This window comes from Saccoglossus kowalevskii, chromosome 12 (assembly GCF_978046115.1).
Source record: "Saccoglossus kowalevskii chromosome 12, keSacKowa6.1, whole genome shotgun sequence".
NCBI classification, from domain to species: domain Eukaryota; kingdom Metazoa; phylum Hemichordata; class Enteropneusta; family Harrimaniidae; genus Saccoglossus; species Saccoglossus kowalevskii.
This window is the reverse complement of record NC_140652.1, coordinates 2,965,379-2,991,067: the sequence shown is the minus strand read 5'-3', so window position 1 is coordinate 2,991,067 and position 25,689 is coordinate 2,965,379. Positions and strand designations below refer to the sequence as shown.

General features: G+C 33.0%; 1 protein-coding gene and 1 pseudogene across 2 annotated transcripts; both read left to right on the top strand.

Annotated features, from left to right (window-relative positions):
* The first annotated feature begins 1,612 nt into the window (after positions 1-1,612).
* Positions 1,613-24,209, top strand: LOC144344677 (uncharacterized). 2 transcript variants are annotated; one of them, XM_085506343.1, is made up of 15 exons: positions 1,613-3,232; positions 5,929-6,006; positions 6,918-6,974; positions 7,961-7,996; positions 8,189-8,227; positions 11,331-11,433; positions 13,739-13,854; positions 15,977-16,079; positions 18,987-19,057; positions 19,408-19,437; positions 20,228-20,330; positions 21,332-21,441; positions 21,918-22,020; positions 23,411-23,526; positions 23,892-24,209. In XM_085506343.1, the coding sequence occupies exons 1-15, from the start codon at positions 1,628-1,630 to the stop codon at positions 24,153-24,155; spliced, it is 2,934 nt and encodes a 977-aa protein (XP_085362469.1). In that variant the 5' UTR covers positions 1,613-1,627; the 3' UTR covers positions 24,156-24,209. The 2 variants fall into 2 exon arrangements, with proteins under 2 accessions (XP_085362469.1, XP_085362468.1); XM_085506342.1 differs by having other exon boundaries at positions 18,951-19,057.
* LOC102809142 (zinc finger MYM-type protein 2-like) lies at positions 9,117-10,925 on the top strand (annotated as a pseudogene).
* Positions 24,210-25,689: the final 1,480 nt, after the last annotated feature.

The following is a 25,689-nucleotide window of genomic DNA, read 5'->3' as shown; positions in this document are numbered from 1 at the left end:
TCAGAGAACAAATAGGATTCATGCCAAACTGTAGCACCAAAGACCATTTATTTGTCCTCAAACAACTAACCACAAAATACCTGAGCAACAAAAAGACTTTGTTTGCTTGTTTCATTGACTTCCAGAAAGCCTTTGATTCCATCTGGCATCTAGGTCTCTTCTGGAAACTTATCCAAAGTGGTATTACAGGTAAATTCTACAACATCATAAAATCCATTTATCTGAACTCAACAGGATGTGTTAAACTTAAACAGTGTGTAACAGACAGCTTCACAATTAATAGAGGAATTAGACAAGGGGATGGACTCAGCCCACTCCTTTTCAATATCTATGTAAATGACATTAAAACATCATTAGACTTGGCTCGTAATGACCCACTAAGTCTCCTAAACACAAGTCTCCCATGTCTGCTATATGCAGACGACCTTGTAGTATTATCCCAATCACATACTGGCTTACAAAATGCCATAAATTCTCTTGAAACTTACTGTCAGAAATGGAAACTCAATATTAATATCTCTAAGTCAAAAATCATCATGTTTAGTAGGTCAAAAAAATCACAGGACAAACTAAAATTTTATGTTGATGGAAAGGAACTTGAAAATACAAAAACCTACACATACCTCGGCATTAAACTACACAAATCAGGTAAATTCATCGGAGCACAAGAAGACCTCAGAGCTAGAGCAATGAAGGCATGTTTCAAAATGAAACAAATGCTATTCTCAGAAAAACTAATTCCAATCAAAACATACTTAAAAATGTTCGTAAAACCAATTATGCTTTACTGCAGTGAAATTTGGACGAGCGAGAACATCAATAAATCGCATCTAATGGCAAATCTGTCAACACCAATGGAAAAAGTACAAATACATTTCTGCAAATACCTTCTAAAAGTAAATAGCAAAGCAAGTAATTTGGCAAGCCTACTAGAGTTGGGAAGATATCCTCTCCTAGCATCAAGCTTAAAATATATGATCAAATATTGGATCAAAATTAATAATTCTAACCCAAATTCGCTAGTACATGAAGCTTACAATCTTGGGATACATCTTGATAAAAAAGGAAAAGACAACTGGGTAACAGACATAAAACAAATTTTAGAAAATTTAAATATGGGAAATATTTGGGAAAACCATAAATCTCTTGATGAAAAACAAATCACTGAAACAGTAACGCGCAAACTAGAACAATCCTTTGAAATACATAGTACAGAAACATTACACGATGACAATAAAGTTAAAAACCATAAAAACAAGTTACGAACCTATAGGAAAATTAAAACAGAATTTGCATATGAAAAATATCTCACCACAATCAAAAATCCAAATCATAGAGCAGCTATGACAAAACTCAGAATAAGTGCTCATACCCTTCAAATCGAAAGGGGCAGATATAATAACATTTTAGCGGAGGACCGAATTTGCCCAGTTTGTGACAAACAGGAAATTGAAAACAGATGGCAGATGCATTTAGAGACCCCATTAGATTAAATTGTAGGCATCAAGCACCATTGAAATCAAGTCAACATAGTGGAGTAGGGGTCCCTTCATATGTATCCCAATTCCAGTCGAGTCAGTCACCTGGTTTTTCTGCTTTTGGATCCTACTCCCATCAAAGAAAATCTATGCCTTCGTCTACTCCTGGACCCTACTCCCATGAGAGGGAATCTATGGCTCCATCTACTCCTGGACCCTACTTGCATCACGGGGAATGTATGCCTTCGTCTACTCCTGGATCCTACTCTCAACAAAGGGAATCTATGGCTCCATCTTCTCCTGGACCCTACTTCCATGAGAGGGAATCTATGACTTCGACTATTCTCGACCCCTATTCCCAACAGAGAGAATTTATGGCTTCATCTACACTGGGACCCTACAACCAACAGAGAGAATCTACTGAATTTACTCAACGAGAGTTTCAATTTTCAGCTTGTGATACAGATTCTGAACAAACAAAATCAATATCCAAATTGACATCTGATGCCTGGTCTATTTTCAGAGATGTGTTTCATCTCCCACACCCCCATTCTCGAGAGAGAACACCAACTGGAGTGCCTGCTTCTGAACTTTCTCTACATGAGCCACAACCGCAAGATCAAGGTGATGATCCCAAACTTGATCCCTATTCTTTGCAGAGGGTACCATTCATATCTGACTATGATCAATACTCTCAGCACGATACACCAGGTTTCTCATCTGATCAAAATCCTTCTTCTCAACAGAGAGTTTCTAGGCTAGGACAGCAATTAAATCACTTTCCTCAGGAAGAGCTGGTTGAACACAAGCAGTGGGATAGTCCACAGACTCATAGCAAAAAAGAAGCATTAGCTGATAAGCTGTTGGAAGCAATTAATAAAGATGACAGCACAACACCATTGGAGAAGGCTTGGTTAAAATATATGCATGTTCGGCATACACATCAAAAAAAGCCATCTATTGAAAGTGAATTTTTTGATACTTTGCCTAGTGAAACATCATCTTTGCATGGTGACCATTATTCCACAGCATCACAAATTGGTTATCACATATCCCAACAAATAGAACAAGATGATTCTAGAAGAGGGATTTATCCAGGGCAAGACCCACTGCATTCACCTGTTATCATTGATCAATATTCTCAGCGGGGAAAACCAGTTTTCTCATCTGTATCAACTGGTGATTTGCACTCCCGACATCATGATACACTTCCAAAGTCTCAACAGGAAATATCATTGTCCATGTCTACTCAGCGTAGATGTTCATTAAGCCAAGACTTAAATAGATTAGATTACATACCTCAGGATAAGCTGGTTGAACATGATCAGTGGGATAGTCCAAATACTGGTTACAAGACAGAAGCATCAATTATTAAGTTGTTTGAAGCAATTAACAAAGATGATAGCACAACAGCTTTAGAAAAAATTTGGTTAAAATATATGTGTGTTCGGCAGAAAGAGCCTCCTGGTGGTAGTGGCTTGTCTAGCCCTTTGCACAATGAAACACCATTCAGTGATGACCATTCCCATACAACATCAAGCTTTGATGAACAAAATAATTCAAGACATAGGATTGATCCTGAGCTGCACCTTCTCCCTTCCACTGTTGATAATTTTGCATCTGGCAATGCTCATTTTTCTCAAGGAACTAAAAGGTCAGCCAGCAAAGAAAAATCCTATTTTCCAAGCAATGACAATCGATCGCCTACACATCAACGCTTGTATAGTCCAGATAGAAAAAAGCAAAGGCAGTCGGTAGGAATGTTTTTATTGCCTATGTGCGGAGCACACAATGGGAGTCTTTGCAGATTGTGTGTCTGTGTGTGTGTATGTGAACTGATTAGTTTTGGGTTGAAATCTGTGCTTATTTATTACCAAATTTGCATATTAAAACCATTCAACATATTTCAATAAAACTTACATAGATGTTCTGGAGCAATGTACATACCTCATTAGTTTTTGGTTGAAAACCATGCATAATTATTGACCTAATTTGCATATTAATGATCCACTTGTTTCTCAAGTACCATTCAACAGATTTTAATGAAACATGGAACATAGAAGCTCCTCGATAATATGCAAACCTGATTAGTTGAAATTCATTCATATTAATGACCTAATTTGTATATTAATTAGCCAATATTTAGCTTTTTCACCAATATATTAACCACACATCATATTTAATAAAACTTGCTACATAGATGCTCTGGAAAAATAGTTTAGGGTTAAATTATGTACTTACCGATAACATAATTTGCATAAATTAACCAATTAAAAGGTGTTCCACAGATAACTTGAGTAATAATGATGAATAATAATAATAATGAAACTATATACATGGTTGGTTTTTGATAATCCACGGATCTGATTACTTCAGGGCTGACATCCATGCATATTAATTACAGGTTTAGTATAAATAGTTTCATGTGTCCTTAATATGCATAACTGTAATGTACTAAACACTGCTGCAAACACTGTTGCAGATAATTTTGTTGTCTGACAAAATATATGACCAAATTATCTAGTCATCATATACACTGTATTTCATTAAATATATAAAGTAATTGTTAAATCATATCTATTTGGAACCACCCTAATCATTGCTTGCAGTTATGTTTTTAAAATTCTGTATTTGCTTTATTAGAAGCACATCTGCTTACTGTAAATGACAAAAAAAGTCTGTGGTAAAAATAAGATGTATTTCAATGATTTAGCATGCAAACTTGATATAATAATAATAAATATTAGGTTGCTGATTTGGGTTAAACTTGATATAATAATAATAAATATTAGGTTGCTTATTTGGATTAAACTTGATATAATAATAATAAATATTATGCTACTGATTTGGGTTAAACTTGATATAATAATAATAAATATTAGGCTACTGATTTGGGTTAAACTTGATATAATAATAAATATTGGGTTTGCTGATTTGGGTTAAACTTGATATAATAATAATAAATATTAGGTTGCTGATTTGAGTTAAACTTGATATAATAATAATAAATATTAGGCTACTGATTTGGGTTAAACTTGATATAATAATAAATATTGGGTTTGCTGATTTGGGTTAAACTTGATATAATAATAATAAATATTATGCTACTGATTTGGGTTAAACTTGATATAATAATAATAAATATTAGGCTACTGATTTGGGTTAAACTTGATATAATAATAAATATTGGGTTTGCTGATTTGGGTTAAACTTGATATAATAATAATAAATATTAGGTTGCTGATTTGGGTTAAACTTGATATAATAATAATAAATATTAGGTTGCTAATTTGGGTTAAACTTGATATAATAATAATAAATATTAGGTTGCTTATTTGGGTTAAACTTGATATAATAATAATAAATATTAGGTTGCTGATTTGGGTTAAACTTGATATAATAATAATAAATATTAGGTTGCTTATTTGGGTTAAACTTGATATAATAATAATAAATATTATGCTGCTGATTTGGGTTAAACTTGATATAATAATAATAAATATTAGGTTGCTGATTTGAGTTAAACTTGATATAATAATAATAAATATTATTATACATCTGTCACCGTAACGCCATAAGTTACAGCGTGCCGTAATTTTGTGGTATTTTACGGGATATTTTCATCCTATCATATTAGAAAATGCGAATTCCAAATATGGAATGATTATGCGCGTCCTCTAATAATAAAAACTAACATGGCTGCCACCAGGGTTTGACCGGAATCCACACAAAGAAATTCGCTGTTTCTGTTATAAACTTGAATTTCGGCATTCCCATGATGTATCCTTGGTAAAGATGTATAATAATAAGGTTATTTTGAGGATACCTTAAAGTATGCACTGAGACATTACACCATTGCATCGACCTCTGCTGCACTTCGGTTGATAACCTCGCTGTACTGTCTTCGAACATACTTTGAGGTATCCTTGCAATAACCTCATATTATGCTACTGATTTGAGTTAACCTTGATTCTGTTGTAAATTCACTCTGGGCCGTTAATTGGCAGTTTGGGTTTTTAAAAAAATAAAATGGGACAAAGAAATTGCCAAGGGCAATTTTTCGGCAGTTTTTTAAGGTGTTACTAGTATTTTAAATTTCCTGATGCCTAAGTTTTACCATAGTCATTGACGGCTATTCAAGTGACTAGCGTGAATGGGTAAGCTTCGTTTCGACAATGAGCTGTAAACAATGTTAAATTATTCTTCAAATATTCTTCAGTTTATAATTTGAAAACAACCAATTTTTTGAAGAAAAAAATCATGCCGTTTTCCCATCAAAGTCCAAGCCAAAAGATCGCACTACAGCATCAACAAATCTCATCCGTGTTGCATTCAATAATAATTAATATTAATAATAAATATTGGTTCAGTGAAAATTCATAGTGAGACATGTACTCTGTAATTTATGAATAATTGTTCAAATCAAAATAATTATGAATATTATTTCTAGGATGATGGTGTTCTGGTGAGACGTAATGCACGCATGTGGCACTGCACACTTTGCAAAGAACCAGTTCCTGCAAAAGATGTGAGTACATGTACCGGGTAATTATCATAAGTATTCTAATTTACATGTTGGCATCACTCTAATTCAATGTGATTCTAAAAGAGATATCACAAACAGTTTACAGTCTAACAACAAACAAATTTTGGTATTTCAACACAACAACAAAATACCTTGTGATTTTAATATAATATGCACTGGTTATTTTGTTGGGAATGAAAAAGCATAGAACAAATGATCACAGTAGTATAATCTTGTCACAATGTTTCACAAGTAAATAAATTACTCATTTTCAAGGTGTAACAAATGCTGCAATGTGAAAATGATTTGACAATGTTGCTGCACAATCTTGAATGTAACAGTGAAATGTTCCTAAGTGATGGTTAAATACAAATACTTAAATATCCAGTATGTGGTACTGTACACTTGGCAGTGTGACAGTTTCTGCCAAAGATTCACATTCATTTGGGAAAAAAGTAAATTGTATTAGTATCAAAAGTGGAAGATTCGGTTTATGAGTCAAAAGTACGTATTGTCATTGTTATCTTCTGTATAAACTACTAATAAAAGTATTTATTGTGGCTGTCAAAAAAAAGGATCTTCTCATCCCTGGTTAAATAGAAAAATAATGTGACGATGTGATTTTAATTTTTTGTGCTGTATTTCAAGGGTTAAAACATGCTAGATGTGTACTGTTTTTGTAGTTGATTGTCTAACACTACATACTTGGTACACAATGGGAAATTGATGCACATAATTTTCCGAATCACTACTTTGGAATTAATCTGCATTTCTTAATTAGCTAAATTGTATACTAATTGACCAATCAATGGTTTCAACTTGTCGATATACTGGTATAATATAATGTGAAATATATGCATATTTAATTATTATTTTTTTAACAGTTATGCTATATTTGCTTCTATTTTTTCTAGGAAATGACAGCTTCACTTCATTTGAAAACTACTATGCATATTTCCACTAAATATCAGGTAAGAAAAAAATTTGAACTGTTATCAATCATCCATCAGTCTGGTTTATCAGAATTTGGCATTTTTAGTCCTGTATGTCCATCCATGCATCTGGAATAGTTTCTCAGACATGCTTTATGTAATCTCATTCAAACTTCACATGTACATGCCAATTATCTTTGTCATTCAGTCAAATATGGCTGACTGACGGCCATTTTAGTCATCAAATATGGCTGACTGACAGCCATTTTAGTCATCAAATATGGCTGACTGACGGCCATTTTAGTCATCAAATATGGCTGGCTGACGGCCATTTTAGTCATCAAATGTGCATTTCTCATGGTTAAACATGTCCAGAATCGTTTCTCTGAGATGAACAAGGCGATTTCATTCAAACATGCATATTTGTTTGCAGGTGCAGATCATATTTTTGTTGAGATTCAGACAAAAATGTTCGATTTGTGATGAATTTGTTTTTATTTATTTCTATGCTGATTCCTCACTAATATTTTTCCCAATTTAGTTGAAAGTTTGTGCTCAAGTAGTACATGTATACTCATAAATAATATCCTTTAAGACGGAAACATGGACTAATGGATTGACCTTCATGTGTGCATCTGTTCGTGCATGTGTTCGTTCATATCCAGCAGTGTCTTACACTTGCTTTGACCAATCAAGCTCAAACTTCTTTCTTACATCAGACATATGCACATGCATTTATTTCATTTTCAGATTTAAGATGGTCGAATGGCTGCCATTTTAAGGCCAAAATGTATCAAAATAAAACATTTCACCATTTTATGAACTAGATCTCAGTCGTGTGTGGGCAGAGTTAGTTTAAACTTGCTATATACGTGTACATTATGCACAAGAGGATCTTGATGCACGTCATTTCATTTTCCGAATCAAGTTCAAAATGGCTGACTGGCAGCTATTTTTTTTCCATGAAACATACATCATAATTCACTGGGATATTCTAATGCAATTACTTGTTTTAACTGTTTCAGTCTGAAAGGAAACATAGACGATATGATAATAGAGAGGTAAGTTTTTATAAAGTACTGGTAGTGTGTTTTCAGTAACCTGAACTTCTCTGACTTCTGGATGTATTTGTCCAAGGCTGAACCAGAGCTTGAGTTTGTTTGCTGGGCAAATATCCTATTTTCACATTTATTGGTTTCCTATAAATTATGACACAATTTTTCATAAGCAATGATTTTTTTTACCATTTTCAGTCTGACAGAAGACAAAGAAAAAATCATAATTTAAGAAAGGTAAGAGTTGAAATTGATTTGTTATCTATGATGTGATCATTGACGACATCACACAAGCAAATAAAAAAAATGTTTCTCAGATTGCATTCTCAAAAATGGGGTGTTTAGACTATTTGTTTTCCTAATACATTCAACAGCACACTAATTTTGCAGGTTTTACCATTTCATCAACAGAGGGCAATATTTCATGAGTCTATTTGTCACAAAATATGATTATCAGTTCTGGCACCATAAACATTTATTTACCAACAATTTTGTCAAAAATATGTCAGTCAAGTTTTTGAGCAAGCAAATTGCCATTCAGTTTAATACTGTAAAATACTTTATTTTCGCTTGGAATTAATTTTCGCTGAAGGAATGATTCAGTGAAAATGAAATCCAGCGAATATACCGGTACCTTTTTTCCTATATTTTACATTCAACTCGTCAAAAATCAGTGAAAATAAACATCCAAAAAGCCTTTTCAGCAAAAATTAATTCCAGCTTAAATAAAGTATTTTACAGTAATTAACTGATAGTTATACTACCCCTACGAGTAGATTAACGGGAAATCCAAAAGGAGCCGCTATTTCCCGTTAATCTACGAGGAGGGGTAGTATAATGAAGTTATAACGAAGTTATACTGCGAATTTGACGAGTTTTGCACGGCTTATTTTAAATCCTGTGGTCATGGCTGATGTTTACAGCGCTATTGCGTAAATCGCAATTCTAAACCAGGTGTAGTCAACCGCAATTATCAGCCGTGCTCATTGGCTATAACAGATGTGTTGAAAAGCTCTAGCCAATCGGCATTTACTCAGCAGAGTTTGTTTTGTTTAACAATAGAATCCACCAACAGTGGACTTTATTGTATTACCATAACCAACACTGATTGGACCACGTAGAATTGCATAAAAAACATTCGATCACATGAATTTGGTGCTCATTTGTGAGAACAGTGTAGCACGTTGTTGGGTGAACTCCGGAGATCCGCCAGAATCATGTCCGCTCAAGAATTTGCTGCTCCGGAAATTGACTGGGATTTGGAAAACCGGTTGTCCCAAATTGATGTGGACGACGCCGAGGACTTTAAACTGAGCGATATTCAGAAAGAATTCCGTTTTTTGCCTCCAGTTGACAGCAAACAAGTCACCGAATACCAGCAGTCACGCATACCCAAGACAACTCGCAGCGCTACAAAATGGGTCGTCAAAACATGGAATGAGTGGAAAGAGCAACGTAATGTTAAAGTTGAGTATGATAAATCTGATGAAGAAGTGTATCATTTGGTTCCGTCTCTGGATGAAAATTTAGTCCAGAAGGATTTTGATTTCTGGCTATGTAAATTTGCCATTGAAAGTCGGAGACAAGATGGTCAACAGTATCCGCCAGACTCATTAAGACAAATGTTCTGTGCCATTTACCGCTATCTGCGCGATGATTGTAACCGCCCTGACCTAAATTTTATGGACCAGGGCAACCACGACTTCTTAGGTTTCAGAAATACGCTGGATGGTGTCATGAAGACACTCTCTCACTCTGGTATTGGTATCCGAAAAAAACAAGCCGAGCCATTTTCGCTAAATGATGAAGAAAAGCTTTGGGCACACGTGTTTGGTACAAATACCGCATTAGGCATGAGTTATGCAACCTACTTTTACATGTGTAAAATGTTTGGACTGCGTGCCGCTGATGAACATTCAACACTAACGGTGGACCAACTCACCATGCACAGCGACGATATGGGGGAGTAAATGGTATTCCAGGAAAAACCATCGAAAACTGACCAGGGAGGATTCTACCGCAAACCAGGGCAAAAACACTACGCGCAACCAGAAAACTCGCCTGTGTTGTAAACTTGTTTCGGACATATCTGTCGTATATCCCAAACTATAGAAGACCACTGAAGTCAAAGAATGGCGAAATAAAGTTCTCTGCACAAAAGCTTGGTGTTCATACATTGCAGGGATACAGTAAGCAGATGACTGATCTCGCTGGGATAAAAGGTTATCATACTGGGCATTCAGGAAAGGTACTTATTAGAATTTGCACTTTAGTAATGCAATGTTCGATTTCCTCGCTGACGAGAAATAGTCATAACTTTATGTCGAAAATAATCACTACTCGTTAACTCCATTTTTTCATGCAAACTGTTTGGTGGAATACCATTTAAATATTATATTCACTGGCACGATATGTCGGATTCATTTCACGCGATAAAGATTTAATGCAAACGGCTTTGGCGTGTTTTAAAAAAGCTGAACGATTGAACGTACTATAACAATATATTGATATTTTAAATTGCTATGAGGTGGACTGTTACAAGCTATTGTACTTTCATATTAATACATTTTATTTTATTTTAATTAAACAGGTTACACAGGCAACCACGCTGTTCCGGCAAAATTTCGACGAGCAGCTAATAGCAGAAAGAACGGGTCACTCCAGTCTAGCAATTAGAAGCTACAAGCGGACGAGCAGACGAAAGCAGTGTCGGACGCATTGCAGCCACCCAAACCGAAAACGGCGAAAGAAGCGAAAACGCATGACATATCCACCACCCCAACAGACGAGGACAAATCTAATACCACTGTCATAACCGATTCTTCCCAAGTGTCCGTGAATTTTGTAAAAGGAAATATGAAACTTGAAATACGTTTTTAAAATGTATCGTATAATCGTCATTGCGTATTTAAATAATTAAATGAAAATTCCACCTTGTTCTTTGTTTTCATTCAGTGGCCACCTGTTATGTTAATCAGCTTTCCACTCTTGTTGTGCTCATGACTATTTAAATTAACCCATTCATTATTAACAGTCCCGGCTTGTTAATCCATTGATATAACAGTACCGTTAACAGGAATGCATAATTAATTAGGTTGAAACTGTCCGCTAACGAAAGTAAGAAACATAGTTAGAACAATGGCGACAAGACAAAAAGTATAACACACATTAATGTATCTGCCATATTGTTTTTGAACAGAATGGAACATTTGAGGAATCTCAAAAGAAACTAATTGCCTTTTATGCCCCCTTGAAGTAGAAGCCCTGTAGTTGTGGTATTCCTGTATCTTGCCATTGGTGCCATTGCCATCATAACATGTTTCAATGCATTTCTTTATAGATGTTTGTCCCAAGAAAAGCTGTTCGTCTTGTTATTGGCCGGGGTGGGGCAGTAGTTCACAAAATACAGGATGAAACAGGTGCTTCTATACAGTTTGACCCACGTAAGTTGTAGAGAGATAATTTTTTTTTTAGCTCTGTAAAAAAATTCATGGTGTCTCTGTCACATGAACTTGTTAACATTTCAGAATTAAGGAGTGGACCATTAGAAGCTTGTAGTGGGTGCTGAAATGAAAAAATATATCCACAGGAAAATTACAGTAAATTCATCGTGAAAAAAAAAGTTAAGGAAAAGTTAAGGATCTCATAAACAGATCAAGAGTCCACTGGTCAGTAGATCTGGTGAAATGTAACACATTTTGGCAGTACTGTAAAATCTGTATTAGAAGCTATGACTTCTATTAAAATGGTACAATGCAAGAGAGAAGATGCAGCTTTTATTAGAGCATCTACACATACATGTATGAGTGATGTTGAATTGGTGGTTCTCAATGGTTCAAAAAAATAGGTGTGAATTCTATTAGGGATACAGCTTTTAAAAGAGACTTCACAGTACTCACTACCACACTACGTTTTCACCTTGATATGTGTATTAAAATTATTATTTGTTTATTAGTCCCTGTTCGGACACAGTCAAACTTGGTATATACGTTGGACATTATAGGACCTTGATGCACATCATTTTGTTTTCAGATAAGATTCAAAACGGCCGACTGGTGGCCATTTTGTTTTAATAAATGTGGTTCTAGTGCCATATCTCTGACTTACTTTCACTGATTATGTTCAAATTTTAAATATTCATTTATACATCATGTCATAGATATACAGATTTATTGGTTTGACGATCTTATTAAAAATGGTCGAAAAAAAAATTTTCTGGCATTTATGGATGGATTTTGTTCAAACTTGGTACATACATTAGACATTACGGGTTCCTGATGCACGTTATTTTATTTTTTAGATCAGATTCAGAATGACTGACTAGTGGCCATTTTGTTTTAATTAATGGGCTTCTAGAGCCATATCTCTGACATGCTTTGACTGACTATGTTCAAATTTTATATATTCATTATACATGTATTCAAAATGGCTGATTTTGTTTTAATTAATGCTGTTCCAGAGCAATATCTCTCAATACTCGTTTGATGATCAGATACAAATGTCAATCATTTAAATGTTAAACAATCATCATAATCATATTCCCGACATGTTTATATTCCAGCTATATTACTATAAACAAAACTATATATCTTAAATTCGATAACTAATGGGGACTGTGCCATGGCTTGTTTATACTAAAATTATTATTTGTTTATTTATACAAAAATTATTATTTGTTTATTTATACTAAAATTATTATTTGTTTATTTATACTAAAATTATTATTTGTTTATTTATACAAAAATTATTATTTGTTTATTTATACAAAAATTATTATTTGTTTATTTATACTAAAATTATTATTTGTTTATCTATACTAAAATTATTATTTGTTTATTTATACTAAAATTATTATTTGTTTATTTATACTAAAATTATTATTTGTTTATTTATACTAAAATTATTATTTGTTTATTTATATTAAAATTATTATTTGTTTATCTATACAATTATTATTTGTTTATCTATACAAAAATTATTATTTGTTTATCTATACAAAAATTATTATTTGTTTATTTATACTAAAATTATTATTTGTTTATCTATACAAAAATTATTATTTGTTTATTTATACTAAAATTATTATTTGTTTATTTATACTAAAATTATTATTTGTTTATTTATACAAAAATTATTATTTGTTTATCTATACAAAAATTATTTGTTTATCTATACAAAAATTATTATTTGTTTATCTATACTAAAATTATTATTTGTTTATTTATACTAAAATTATTATTTGTTTATTTATACTAAAATTATTATTTGTTTATTTATCCAAAAATTATTATTTGTTTATCTATACAAAAATTATTATTTGTTTATTTATACTAAAATTATTATTTGTTTATTTATACTAAAATTATTATTTGTTTATTTATACTAAAATTATTATTTGTTTATCTATACAAAAATTATTATTTGTTTATTTATACTAAAATTATTATTTGTTTATTTGTACAAAAATTATTATTTGTTTATCTATACAAAAATTATTATTTGTTTATTTATACTAAAATTATTATTTGTTTATTTATACAAAAATTATTATTTGTTTATCTATACAAAAATTATTATTTGTTTATTTATACTAAAATTATTATTTGTTTATTTATACAAAAAATATTATTTGTTTATCTATACATAAATTATTATTTGTTTATCTATACAAAAATTATTATTTGTTTATCTATACTAAAATTATTATTTGTTTATTTATACTAAAATTATTATTTGTTTATATCTCAGAGGATCATAAGAGTCAGGTGCAAGTTGTTCGGATTGATGGAACAGAAGATCAAGTAAAAAATGCACGAAAGAGAATTCACAAAATAATGGATGTCATAACTCAACGCAATATTGAGGTAACTATGGGTCACTTTGACCTTTGAAGGTTTCACATCCTGGTGTTTTCATTGGTATGAAAATCAAAAGTATAAATTTATTTTATTGATATTTCAGCACAATTCCAGATACCAATATTTATTTTCAGTTATTAAAGTGAAATATTTCTGTTGGGAACAAAAATATTCATTAAAATGCCCCAATTGTGTATGTTTGTGGTGCTGTCATAGCAACAAAAGTACCAGGATGTATGACATTTAGGAGTTGCCTGTACATTACAATATTTGTTTCATCTTATCTTCATTTATTCTATCCCACAATGTGAAGCCCTGCCATCATAAAAATTAGGATTTTGTCATATATAAAAATGTTATTATTCAGTATGAACTCCTGACCAAGTTCAATTTAGCTTTGTTAGTCCCCGTTCGGACGTAGTCCGAAAACGGGGACTTATGTTTTGCCCTGTGTGCGTGCGTCCGTCCGTCCGTCCGTGCGTCCGTGGTCACCTGTATCTCGAACATGCATGGACCGATTAAGTTCAAACTTCACTCATACATCACACATTATATGGGACATATGCACATGCATTTTTTTCATGATATGATTAACGCTAGCCGAATAGCGCCATTTTAAGGCCGAAAATGCATCAAAATCGCACATTTTCACCATTCCGGACCCGGATCTCAGTTATGCATGGACGGATTTTGTTCAAATTTGGTACATACATTAAACATAATAGGACCTTGATGCTCGTCATTTTTTTTCGGATCAAGTTCGAAATGGCCGACTGGCGGCCATTTTGTTAAAGAATTCAGTTCTGGATCTGTATCCAAGACATGTCTGGATTGATCAAGTTCAAACTTCACACACACATGGTACATCATGTCACAAATAGATATGTGCATTTGTTTCATGATCTGCTTAACAATAGCGGAATGATGGCCATTTTAAGGCCGAAAATGCATCAAAATCACATATTTTCACAATTCCAGAACCGGATCTCAGTCATGCATGGATGGATTTTGTTCAGATTTAGCACAATGTGTTGTACATATGCAGGTGCATTTCGGTCATGATCTGCTTTGAATGTATATGTCACTCAAATATGAACTGAACAGGGACGTGTCATTGACAATGACTTGTTTCACATTCATATTTTCTGTATTATTGGAAATATTCATTTAAGTGATTTTTAAGAAATTATTCGCTTATAAAATTTTGAACAGTCACAGTGTTGCGCTGTTTTAGGTTTGGAAAATTTGTTTGGGACCAATGATTCAAATTTATGCTTCAATTACAGGCAAAAAAAACGATTGAAATGAATGTGATGTCTGTGACTACAGACGTGCATGCAAAAATAACTTACTTTTTTGAGGTTCTTTTACAGCATTGTTTATTATTCAGTTGGTTTGATGTGGAACTTTAAGTTTATTTTATCGTAAAAGAATATTTTAAACACTTAATCAATTTAGTACAATTGCTGCGTTCCACCATATTTTCTTGAGCATGACCTACCATGTGAACTTGGATCTTTTGGGCCAAGAATGCAATTAACCATTCAGAATACTGTGTGGTACTGTCGGCAGTTTCTAGTGCTGAGAGATCTTTGCAATCAACAATTCAAATTTATTTACATGAATGGTTTGGATTTCTACTGTTTACTTGTATTGTATAACAGTGTATTACAATGTACATTGCTATGAAAATGGATTCTTCCACTTTGAATTGAACCAATCCTAATAATGTGCTTTGAGAAAATGTTTCGAGGGAGTAGTTCTTGTTTTGACTTTGAAGTACTATGGTGTGCTGAAATAAATGAGACCTTATGAATCTCTGAAATTGAAGTAATGCCTCCTGGAACTATATATTCTAATCTATACAAAACAGTTTCTGAGATCTTCGGCATAATGGCGATTGGAAGTAAATTTTGTTATTATTATAGTTGCAGTGTACGATTTTATGTATACAATTTACATAATCAATTCTTTTAATTTTCCAAAATTTTCAATTACAAATATATATTATTCACACTATTAACAAAAACAAAAATTTGAAATTATATGTTATGATTATTTTTCATAATTTAGAATTGTGACATTTATGTCGTTACTAAATGTTTGAAACTATTTTTGTTCATAATAGGTGGTTGTCCCAATGAGAAATGCTGGTGCCATTATTGGTCGCCGTGGGGAAAGAATTGCCAAGATTCAAGAAGAAACTGGTGCTTTTATAACATTTGACGAAGGTGAGTTGTTAACCATGGTAGTATTAGTATGTGTAACCATGGACTATAGAGTCTATGGTTTAAAAATATGTGAAATACACATGATTGACAGAAAAAATGAAAGATTCACTATTATTTGTTCTGTTCAGATGAAGTCTGACACTAGGTACTTAATTTAAAAACTGCTCTGTGAGTGTGTGAGACAGTTCCAGTTCCTGCTATATTCAAACTCACACACATCATTCATGTGCATTTGTTTGACAATTCAATTCATCAAAATCAAGCATTTTTTCCATTCCAGAACCGGATCTCATTTTGTACATACATTAACATAATAGGACCTTGATGCATGTAACGTTTTTGAAGATCAAACATTTCTGGCATTCTAGAACTGAATGTTGGCGTTTATGGATGGATTTTGTTCAAACTTGGTACATACATTAGAGATTATGGGTTCCTGATGCACGTCATTTTATTTTTCAGATTGGATTCAAAATGGCTGACTAGCAGCCACTATGTTTAAATGAATGCGTTTCTAGAGCCATATCTCTGATATGCTTTGACTGATTATGTTCAAATTTTATATATTCGTTTTACATCAAATTATAGATATATAGATGTATTCAAAAATGGCCATTTTGTTTTAATTAATGCTGTTCCAAAGCAATATTTCTCAATATAGACAAGTACTCGTTTGACGATCAGATACAAGATGTCAATCATTTTAATGTTAAAAAATCATCATAATCAAGCATCATCTTCTGGATCCATACTTCTGACACATTTATGTTCCAACTATTTTACTATAAACAAAACTATATATCTTAAATTTGATAACGGGGACTGCCATGCATGGCTTTTTGTTTTACAAATCACATTTGACTAGCGATCATTTTGCTTCAACCTTTTCACCACCAGTTCCCACTTTTCATCACAAAATAGTCCCATCTATAGTCTGCATATTCCTTTAGAAGAGTGGGACAAAAAAAGACAAATTTCTCAAGTAAAAACTAATATTGAAGAATATAAAAAAAAATGCAGACAAATTTGGGCGAAAAAGTCTGGTGGTGAAAGAAGTTAATAAATCAGGTTTGAGTTTATCTCTGACATACCTGACTGGTTTGAGTTTATCTCTGACATACCTGACTGGTTTGAGTTTATCTCTGACATACCTGACTGGTTTGAGTTTATCTCTGACATACCTGACTGGTTTGAGTATATCTCTGACATACCTGACTGGTTTGAGTATATCTCTGACATACCTGACTGGTTTGAGTATATCTCTGACATACCTGACTGGTTTGAGTATATCTCTGACATACCTGACTGGTTTGAGTATATCTCTGACATACCTGACTGGTTTGAGTTTATCTCTGACATACCTGACTGGTTTGAGTATATCTCTGACATACCTGACTGGTTTGAGTATATCTCTGACATACCTGACTGGTTTGAGTTTATCTCTGACATACCTGACTGGTTTGAGTATATCTCTGACATACCTGACTGGTTTGAGTATATCTCTGACATACCTGACTGGTTTGAGTATATCTCTGACATACCTGACTGGTTTGAGTATATCTCTGACATACCTGACTGGTTTGAGTATATCTCTGACATACCTGACTGGTTTGAGTTTATCTCTGACATACCTGACTGGTTTGAGTATATCTCTGACATACCTGACTGGTTTGAGTATATCTCTGACATACCTGACTAGTTTGAGTATATCTTTGACATACCTGACTGGTTTGAGTATATCTCTGACATACCTGACTGGTTTGAGTATATCTCTGACATACCTGACTGGTTTGAGTATATCTCTGACATACCTGACTGGTTTGAGTATATCTCTGACATACCTGACTGGTTTGAGTATATCTCTGACATACCTGACTGGTTTGAGTATATCTCTGACATACCTGACTGGTCATATTCAACTCACCTACATTAAAAACCATGTCACACATACAGGTATGTAGATTTATTTGATCCAATTACAGTTGGATGCAAGTTGGCCATTTTAACACTGAAAATTCATCAAAATCAATTAATATTGGCCATTGCAGAATCAGATCTCTGTCTAGCATGTGTAGATTCAACTTGTCTTACAAATAAAAAGTCACTAATTAACATGCAGTTCTCTTATTTTGCAGTAATTAACTTTTGGCTGTTATATGTAGAAAGATAACTTTCGCTGATTTTGGAGAATTTTGAATGTAAAACATAGGAAAAAGATATCATCCCTTCAACGAAAACGGCGAAATAAATAAATTCTAAGTGAAAAGAAAGTAATTTACAGAAGTTTATAGATTTGCTATACATCATGTAGAATAATATGTCAAATTTATTAACCAATGAGAATGCAGTGTTTCACCGATGCAATTCTCTGGGAATTCCTGAAAGCATTCCTGTAACGCAATGCGGAAGTGAAATATCAATGTCAAAGTGTGATCTATTAAAAATAATTTTGACAAAAAATGACATGAAACACGGTTGCCATGGTCTGTAATATTCACACAATATTCAGGGTGGTCAATATGCACATTGTATTATATAAATTTAATTATTTATTCGTCAAAGGTCTTATGACTAGACATTCAAATCTGGAGTATTTTGGGTGGGCTCTAAGTCAAGCATAGTTGCTAAGTCGGACGAGTACGATATTCATGGTCACATTGTGTGATCAAGAGAACAGGATTATATAACTAGTGTATTTATGGTCACTATAGAGTGTAACTATGCTTATTTGATGAAATTATTGACTTTTGAAAATCTTTGCACTATTAACACAATTTTAATACTAGATTGTTGTTTTTATCTGTGGTTGCATGATATTATTTTAACTTTAGGATTTTAGTATTTAAAATTTTTATTTTTTTTATTCATCAGATCATAAATCACGAATTTTTAAAATTTATGGAACAGCAGATCAATTAGAAAATGCTGAACGAAAACTTCAAAAGCTGATAACATTAGTCACAACATCTAAAATTCAGGTAACATTTATGTTAATTTGAACACTTTTGCACTATGAAACAGTCTCACAAAAACATGCTGTGGGTGTTAACTTGTACTGACTCTAGTTGATTCAGTGCATACATGTGGGGGAGTTCTTGGTATAGACACATGTAATTATTTGAATTAGTGTATTGTTAGTTAAATAATGGGGTTTTCTTTCCCAACACTTGGACACTTTTTCCTGTCATAATATTACATGTTAGCCTACAGGTGGTCTCTCAGAATTCCTAAAACAATTGTCTTATTAATATATCGTAATCCTTTATTGTTTTTATATTGAAAATTTGTTTTGCTAATAATTACATTTTATTTTTGTTATCAATAATAGCTGGACACAGATTCAGAGTACAAAATAGAGGTATGTCTGTTATTACTTGTGTCACAATAATTGACTGATTTGCACTGGTTATTCCACAGATATCCCATTCACTTCACAGATTTCAATTTCAACAGACCACAAACTTCAAATGCCAAATTCCCAGCATTTGCATGTTCATCACAGTACATCGAACATCTATGTTTCCAACTGTCATCATCTTTCAACTAACTCGTACCAGCCTCTGACAATTTCAACACCATTCTGTCTAAGCAAGAATAACGAGCATGCAAATTATCTTTGGTTTTCACATGATATTTTCATATTTTTTGCAGGTATTTTGGAAGTTGGAAAACTATGTCATGGTCATATTTACTCTGTGAAACACACACGTACCATCTCAATTTTAGTCTATTTTCTCTGAAAAATCATCGTTTCCCAGCTGTCTTAAATAGTTCTTCTAGCTGCCCACGTTTGTACCCACCTGCACTCACTCCGCTATCTCTAAAAACTTGTTAAAATGTGCCGCTGACTCTTTCCGGGTTGCATGTCTATCGATGTCTTTTGACTTTTTATATTTTTGTCTCACCCATATGTGTTAACTAAGAGATGGATGTGATGTGGTGACTTCCAATAGCAGAGCTATATTAGCAAGGTTGATGCTAGCTTGAATACATTTGCAGACTGTATAATTAATTGAGAGGTGTGTGATGTGGTGCCCAGTGATTGTATTGAGATTTGTGTTCCATATAATTTAAGAGAGCATTTGTACTTTTCTTCTTGATCTCGCTAAAGATGTTTCTTCGTTTGAAAATAATTTTATTCATGATAGATGCTTGTTCCAAAGATAGCCACTGGTGCAATTATTGGGCATAATGGGAAAACAATTCACAGGATAGAGGAAGAAACAGGTGCTTATATAAAATTAAACAAAGGTAAGTTGTCAGCCATGTTGCCAACATTGTGTATTTTATCAAATATTCTTGTCATTGTTGGTAAAAAATGATCTCATCAACTTCTTTTTGAAAACTACCAACCCAATTTGTTTTTTGGCATGCAAGTACTTGAGTTGACCTCTGTCAGATTTGTTCATTTTCAGTTTGCTATTTTTTGTTATAATTTATTGTAACATTAATTAATTAATGCATGTCATCGTATGAAGTATTTCAAATGTTATCAATATTTATTACTATGCAAATTAACATATGTTAATTAACCTTATATTTGCCATCAAATTATTAGCTTTCTGTTATTATATACTGTAAATGTGTTAATTATTCACTGGGTTTAAATTTTGCTATTTTCGCTGACAGGTAAAACAACAATAAAACTTATTGTTTCCATGACAAATTTGTGAAAATAAATGATTTTACGGTTAGTGAGCAATTTGTCAGCATGGCTGTGTCCCCTCAAAACAAAACAGCCATGTAAATAGTTAGCTATTTTTACATTCAAAATTTAGATCGATCACAGAATTTCTTTTTTATCCAAAAATGATGTCATCTATACTTTGTCTTTTTGGCTGATAGTTCAAAATTTAAAAAGAACACCAGGATGGTTGGAGACCTGAATATATTTCATTATCATCTCTTTATTATTTGCAACTCAATCAAGCTAATTTAAATATTACAGTCATAACACCAATGAATTTGCTTACAAATGCATTCTAATTCATTTTCATATTAAGACTTTAAGTGGTTCTATTGCTGTGAAGTACTTCATTTTCGCTGAAGGGATGAATCAAATAAAATAAAATCGAAAATATCTTTTTCCTATATTTTACATTCAACTCATCAATGAAAATAAATTTCGTACAAAAAAGTGTTAATGTCTTTTCAGCAAATATTTTAAAGTAATATCTATTGCTTATCTTGCTATGTGCATATATTACATTTAGCTTTAAACAAAATTGTTGTTTTGTTTTTTTATTTATCAGAGAATTCCTCAAATGAAACACAAAGTCTCCAAATTAGTGGAACAGAAAGTCAAAGAAACGATGCAAGACGAAGAATTCAAAACATTATAGAGACAACCATTGAAATTAAGGTGACATATACACTTTATTAACTTTGCTTATTTCATCTAATCTATAAAAACTTGAATTTTATCATCCTTTTTTTCACTCATGTCTATTATACAGACACAGCAGGAAGTATTACCTATTACAACACATACAGTTACTATCTACAATATCATTTAATAATATAAACATAAAGACGATTTGAATAAATATATTTATATACCAAATAAAATATGCAAATATAAAAACAAAACAGAACAGAAAAAAATTGCTATCATCATGCAAGATCAAACAAAAATGGCAGTCCAAATTAAACAGTGAAGCAAATTTTGAATTCTCTATTGGGAATACTGTGTAAATAGAATGCAGTGATCGCCAATATTGCATGTACCCACCAATTTGCTGGATGACGTCTTGGACCCATTTTGACACATGCTTACCTATCTCTAAGCTTCTTTTATACTCACATATAAACCTTTGAAACAAATTGTTTTCTTTATAGATACTTGTCCCAGAGGAGGCCACTGGTAATATTGTTGGATTTAATGGGGTAAAGATTAACAGGGTGCGGAGAGAAACTGGTGCTTGTATAAAACTGGACACAGGTGAGTTATCATGTACACGATGGGGGGGTTAATATTTGTGTAAAAAGACATGCCTGGGTCAGAATGTGACAATTATTTTTAACAGTGATTTGAATCACATGGTTGAGTATGTTATTTCCGCTTTGATCAAGTTCGTTTTGAAACCTTTTTCATAGCAATGTGTAACTTTGTGAAAATCAAGGGATTGGTTACACTGTCCAATTAGAATCAGGTTATTATATCTAACAGCTTGAATAGGTTCATTGTTGTGACTATATGTCAGATCTGCGTTTTCTCCACTCATATTTGTGTGTGGAGTTTTTATCATCTTAGCTTGGCAAGGGTCACTTGAGCTGGTCAACAATTCAAGATCACTTGAGATTGCCTTAAGGTAGAGATGCAGTTTACCCGACAGGTATTTTAATTAGTTAATTAGGAAACCAAGATGACCTCCCTTGTCCACAAAACTATATATTTTCGGAAATCTCATTGTATGAATTTTAAAAATTGTTTAGTATTTTTTTTTATGGACACTGTAGTTTGAAATATGCACAAAAATGTGCTTTTTTGGTCAAAAGTGATTTAAAAAAAATTTGCTTCTAAACCATGCTTCTGTTTCCTGTCAAAATTGGTTTATGGGTACATCTGTTTACTATGAAGAAAGTGCCGTCTTGAAAACTGTCTACCAGTTGTCAATTTTGCAGGGCAGCAGCTAAAATTTCACTACTTCAAGTTTATGCATAAATTAACACCCAGGCCAGTTGTCTGTTCGATTGTTGTAACACTGTTCAACCAAAAACAATGCCCCAACGGCGTTTTGAAGATAAACACATTGTCAATCATTTGTGAAAATTTCAAAACAAAAGGTCAAAGCGTCTAGGAGCTATTTTTTTTTAAAGTTCTGGGATGTGCACTAAAAAGAAGCTGAGATAATTGCTAATTTGCATAACAATTTCACTCAGTAAGAAGTTTGCTAATGCTCATAATTAAAATGGCTGTAACAGTTCCAAATTTAAATGTATTTTCGTTTTGTAAAAAGTTAAATATAGTTCATAATATGGACATCCCGTCATTTCTTTTTTTTCACCATGTTTCTTTTTTATTATTTATGTACAGCCTTGCTAAATCTTGCTAAGCATTCAAAAGAGAGAATGTTTGCACCGGTTATCAATATTTTAAAATCGTTTTTTGAGTATGTTCCACTATTCACAATTCTCCAAAATTTTCACAGTCTATAGCCAAGACTGTTTGGATAATAAAAAGCAAGAAAAAAAATTTCACTCCCAACGTGCCCACGAACCTGCATCTCTACCTTAATAGCATTTTAACAAGTATAATGTATTTCACTGCAATGAGATTATTCACAGCCACAATCTGAGCAAAATTATCAAGTGTTTATTTTATTCATCAGTGACTTCTAAGAATCAAACACGATGTCTCTGGATAAATGGTACAGAAGAACAAATAAATGATGCTAGGCAGAGAATTGAAAAGTTAATAGCTCAAAGCACAGAATCTGAAATTCAGGTAACATATCTTAACACTATTTTGGCCCCCTGTGTGTAGCAGTACTACAATGGCAAGTTAATGTCATACTGGCGTCTGTGTGTCTGGATAGTGGTGGGTGTATGTCTATTTATCATACTTGTTTGACTTAGATACTCCAGAAATCATATTTTTAGGGTGGACGGTGCTTAGACCAGTACCCTGCTTGAATAATTATGCAAAAGATAATTTTACTTCAAAGTGTGCCAGCTTAGGGGAAATATTACGCCACTTAGATGAAAATTAAATTGACAAATTAATTGCATCGTCATTGATTTCCACAACACTACCGGTATTTCTAATAGTGGTGATGTATTTGAATTTACAAAAATTTTTCATTCTTTCAGGATCGAGTACAACATGGACATAGATTGGAACATGAAACACAATCACGGAACAAGTATGTAAAAGAACCTGTTGCAGAAAAAAAGAAAAACATCTGTTTTGTAAAACCAAAACAAATTCTAAGGAAAACCAAGATGAAAGTTGAAACCACAAACGATGGAGCTAATGTCACGAAGAGTAAAATTGTAGATGACAGTCTGTTAAAACCATTAGTGATGTATGCTTCGAGTGATGAGGAAGAAGATGTTACCATAGATACAAAATAAAGATAGCATTATGGGATGTTGGGAAAGATTTAATAAACACACTGAAAAATTTGAGTGACTGTTTGATTGTAGTTTCGTGGTAAGAAAAATATGACACCTGGACATTCGGAAGGAACTTGATTATTATATACCGTGTATATATATATATAAAATATGTTTCTCACTTTTTTGTTCATTTCAGTTTTATTATCACAAGAGTGATTTATAATCTATGTTTCTTGGATGTCTATAATAAATATTATTATACGTGAGTATTACACGTAAATGTAATACCATTGAATACATCATACCTGTACTGTTATTTCTCAACAACTGGTCTGTGACAATGTGTACCAAGTTAGATTCAATCCAAATAATCAGCTAAACCCGAGCCGAACCCCAACTTAAAAAATCATTATTAGGTAGGAATATCATGTAAACTGAGAACAGACTTCTCAAGGTAGAGTGAACTAAGTGAGTATTGATCACCATATCTGGGAGGAGAATAACACACTGGAGAGGAGCACTTGTAGCCAAGGTGTTTATTGCTCAACTGCTAGGCCTGGAACTGAGTCTAGATGTTCCATACAATGTATCAATATCATTATGCAAATAACTAAACTAAACGTCATAGCCTCAAATCATTACATTCCTTTCCCCTTATAGAGGATGAAAACTCTGTTTTTAAAAACTTTGAGATACACTTGAAAATACTTTGAACTCAATAATAACAAGTTAAATATATAACCATAAACACCAACAAACAATTCCAAAATATGGCTGTACTGTAGTACCTGGATAAACTTAATATCTAGCACATGATATTTAGGTGATAGAAAAGCACCAAGCCGCACACAACACTCATCATTTGCTGACAACTAATTTGGGAAGTCAATCCACATCTGACTGCCATGCTCTTGACAAGCCATCAGCATTGCCATTTTCGACCCCTTTTTTATGTTGAAAATTTATCTGGTACCCTTGCAGGGTCAGACTCTAACGCATCAGTCTACGATTTTGTTCGCGCAATTGATTCAGCCATTTTAAAGGATGATGGTCACTCTGAACAGTAAATGCTCTACCATACAAATATGGGTATAATGCTTCCACTGCCCAAACAATGGCCAAACATTCCTTCTTGATAGTTGCATAATTCATTTCACGAGGCAACAACTTCCTACTGATGTATACTATGGGATGTTCTTCTCCTTTGTCATTATTTTGACTTAACATCCCACCGCTGCCACCATATGTAAACTGAGAACAGACTTCTCAAGGTAGAGTAAACCAAGTGAGTATTGGTCACCAAATCCGGAGGGGAATAACGCACTGGAGAGGAGCACTTGTAGGTGTTTATTGCTCAACTGCTAGACCTGAAACTGAGTCTAAATACTCGAGATGTTCCATGACAATGTATCAATATCATTATGCAAATAACTAAACTAAACGTCATAGCCTCAAATCATTACAATCATGTTAAGTTTGGAAGTTAAGGGAAATACTGCTATGATAAATATAATAGTAGAGCAAATTATTTAAAGTTCACTTCCTCTAT

Bases quoted from the DNA above. Each gene is read 5' to 3' on its own strand.
- LOC144344677 (XM_085506342.1), top strand. From the start codon at position 1,628: ATGCCTTCGTCTACTCCTGGACCCTACTCCCATGAGAGGGAATCTATG. The intron at 6,007-6,917 runs GTGAGTACATGT...TATTTTTTCTAG, and splicing joins AACCAGTTCCTGCAAAAGAT to GAAATGACAGCTTCACTTCA. The intron at 19,438-20,227 runs GTATGTCTGTTA...TATTCATGATAG, and splicing joins ATTCAGAGTACAAAATAGAG to ATGCTTGTTCCAAAGATAGC.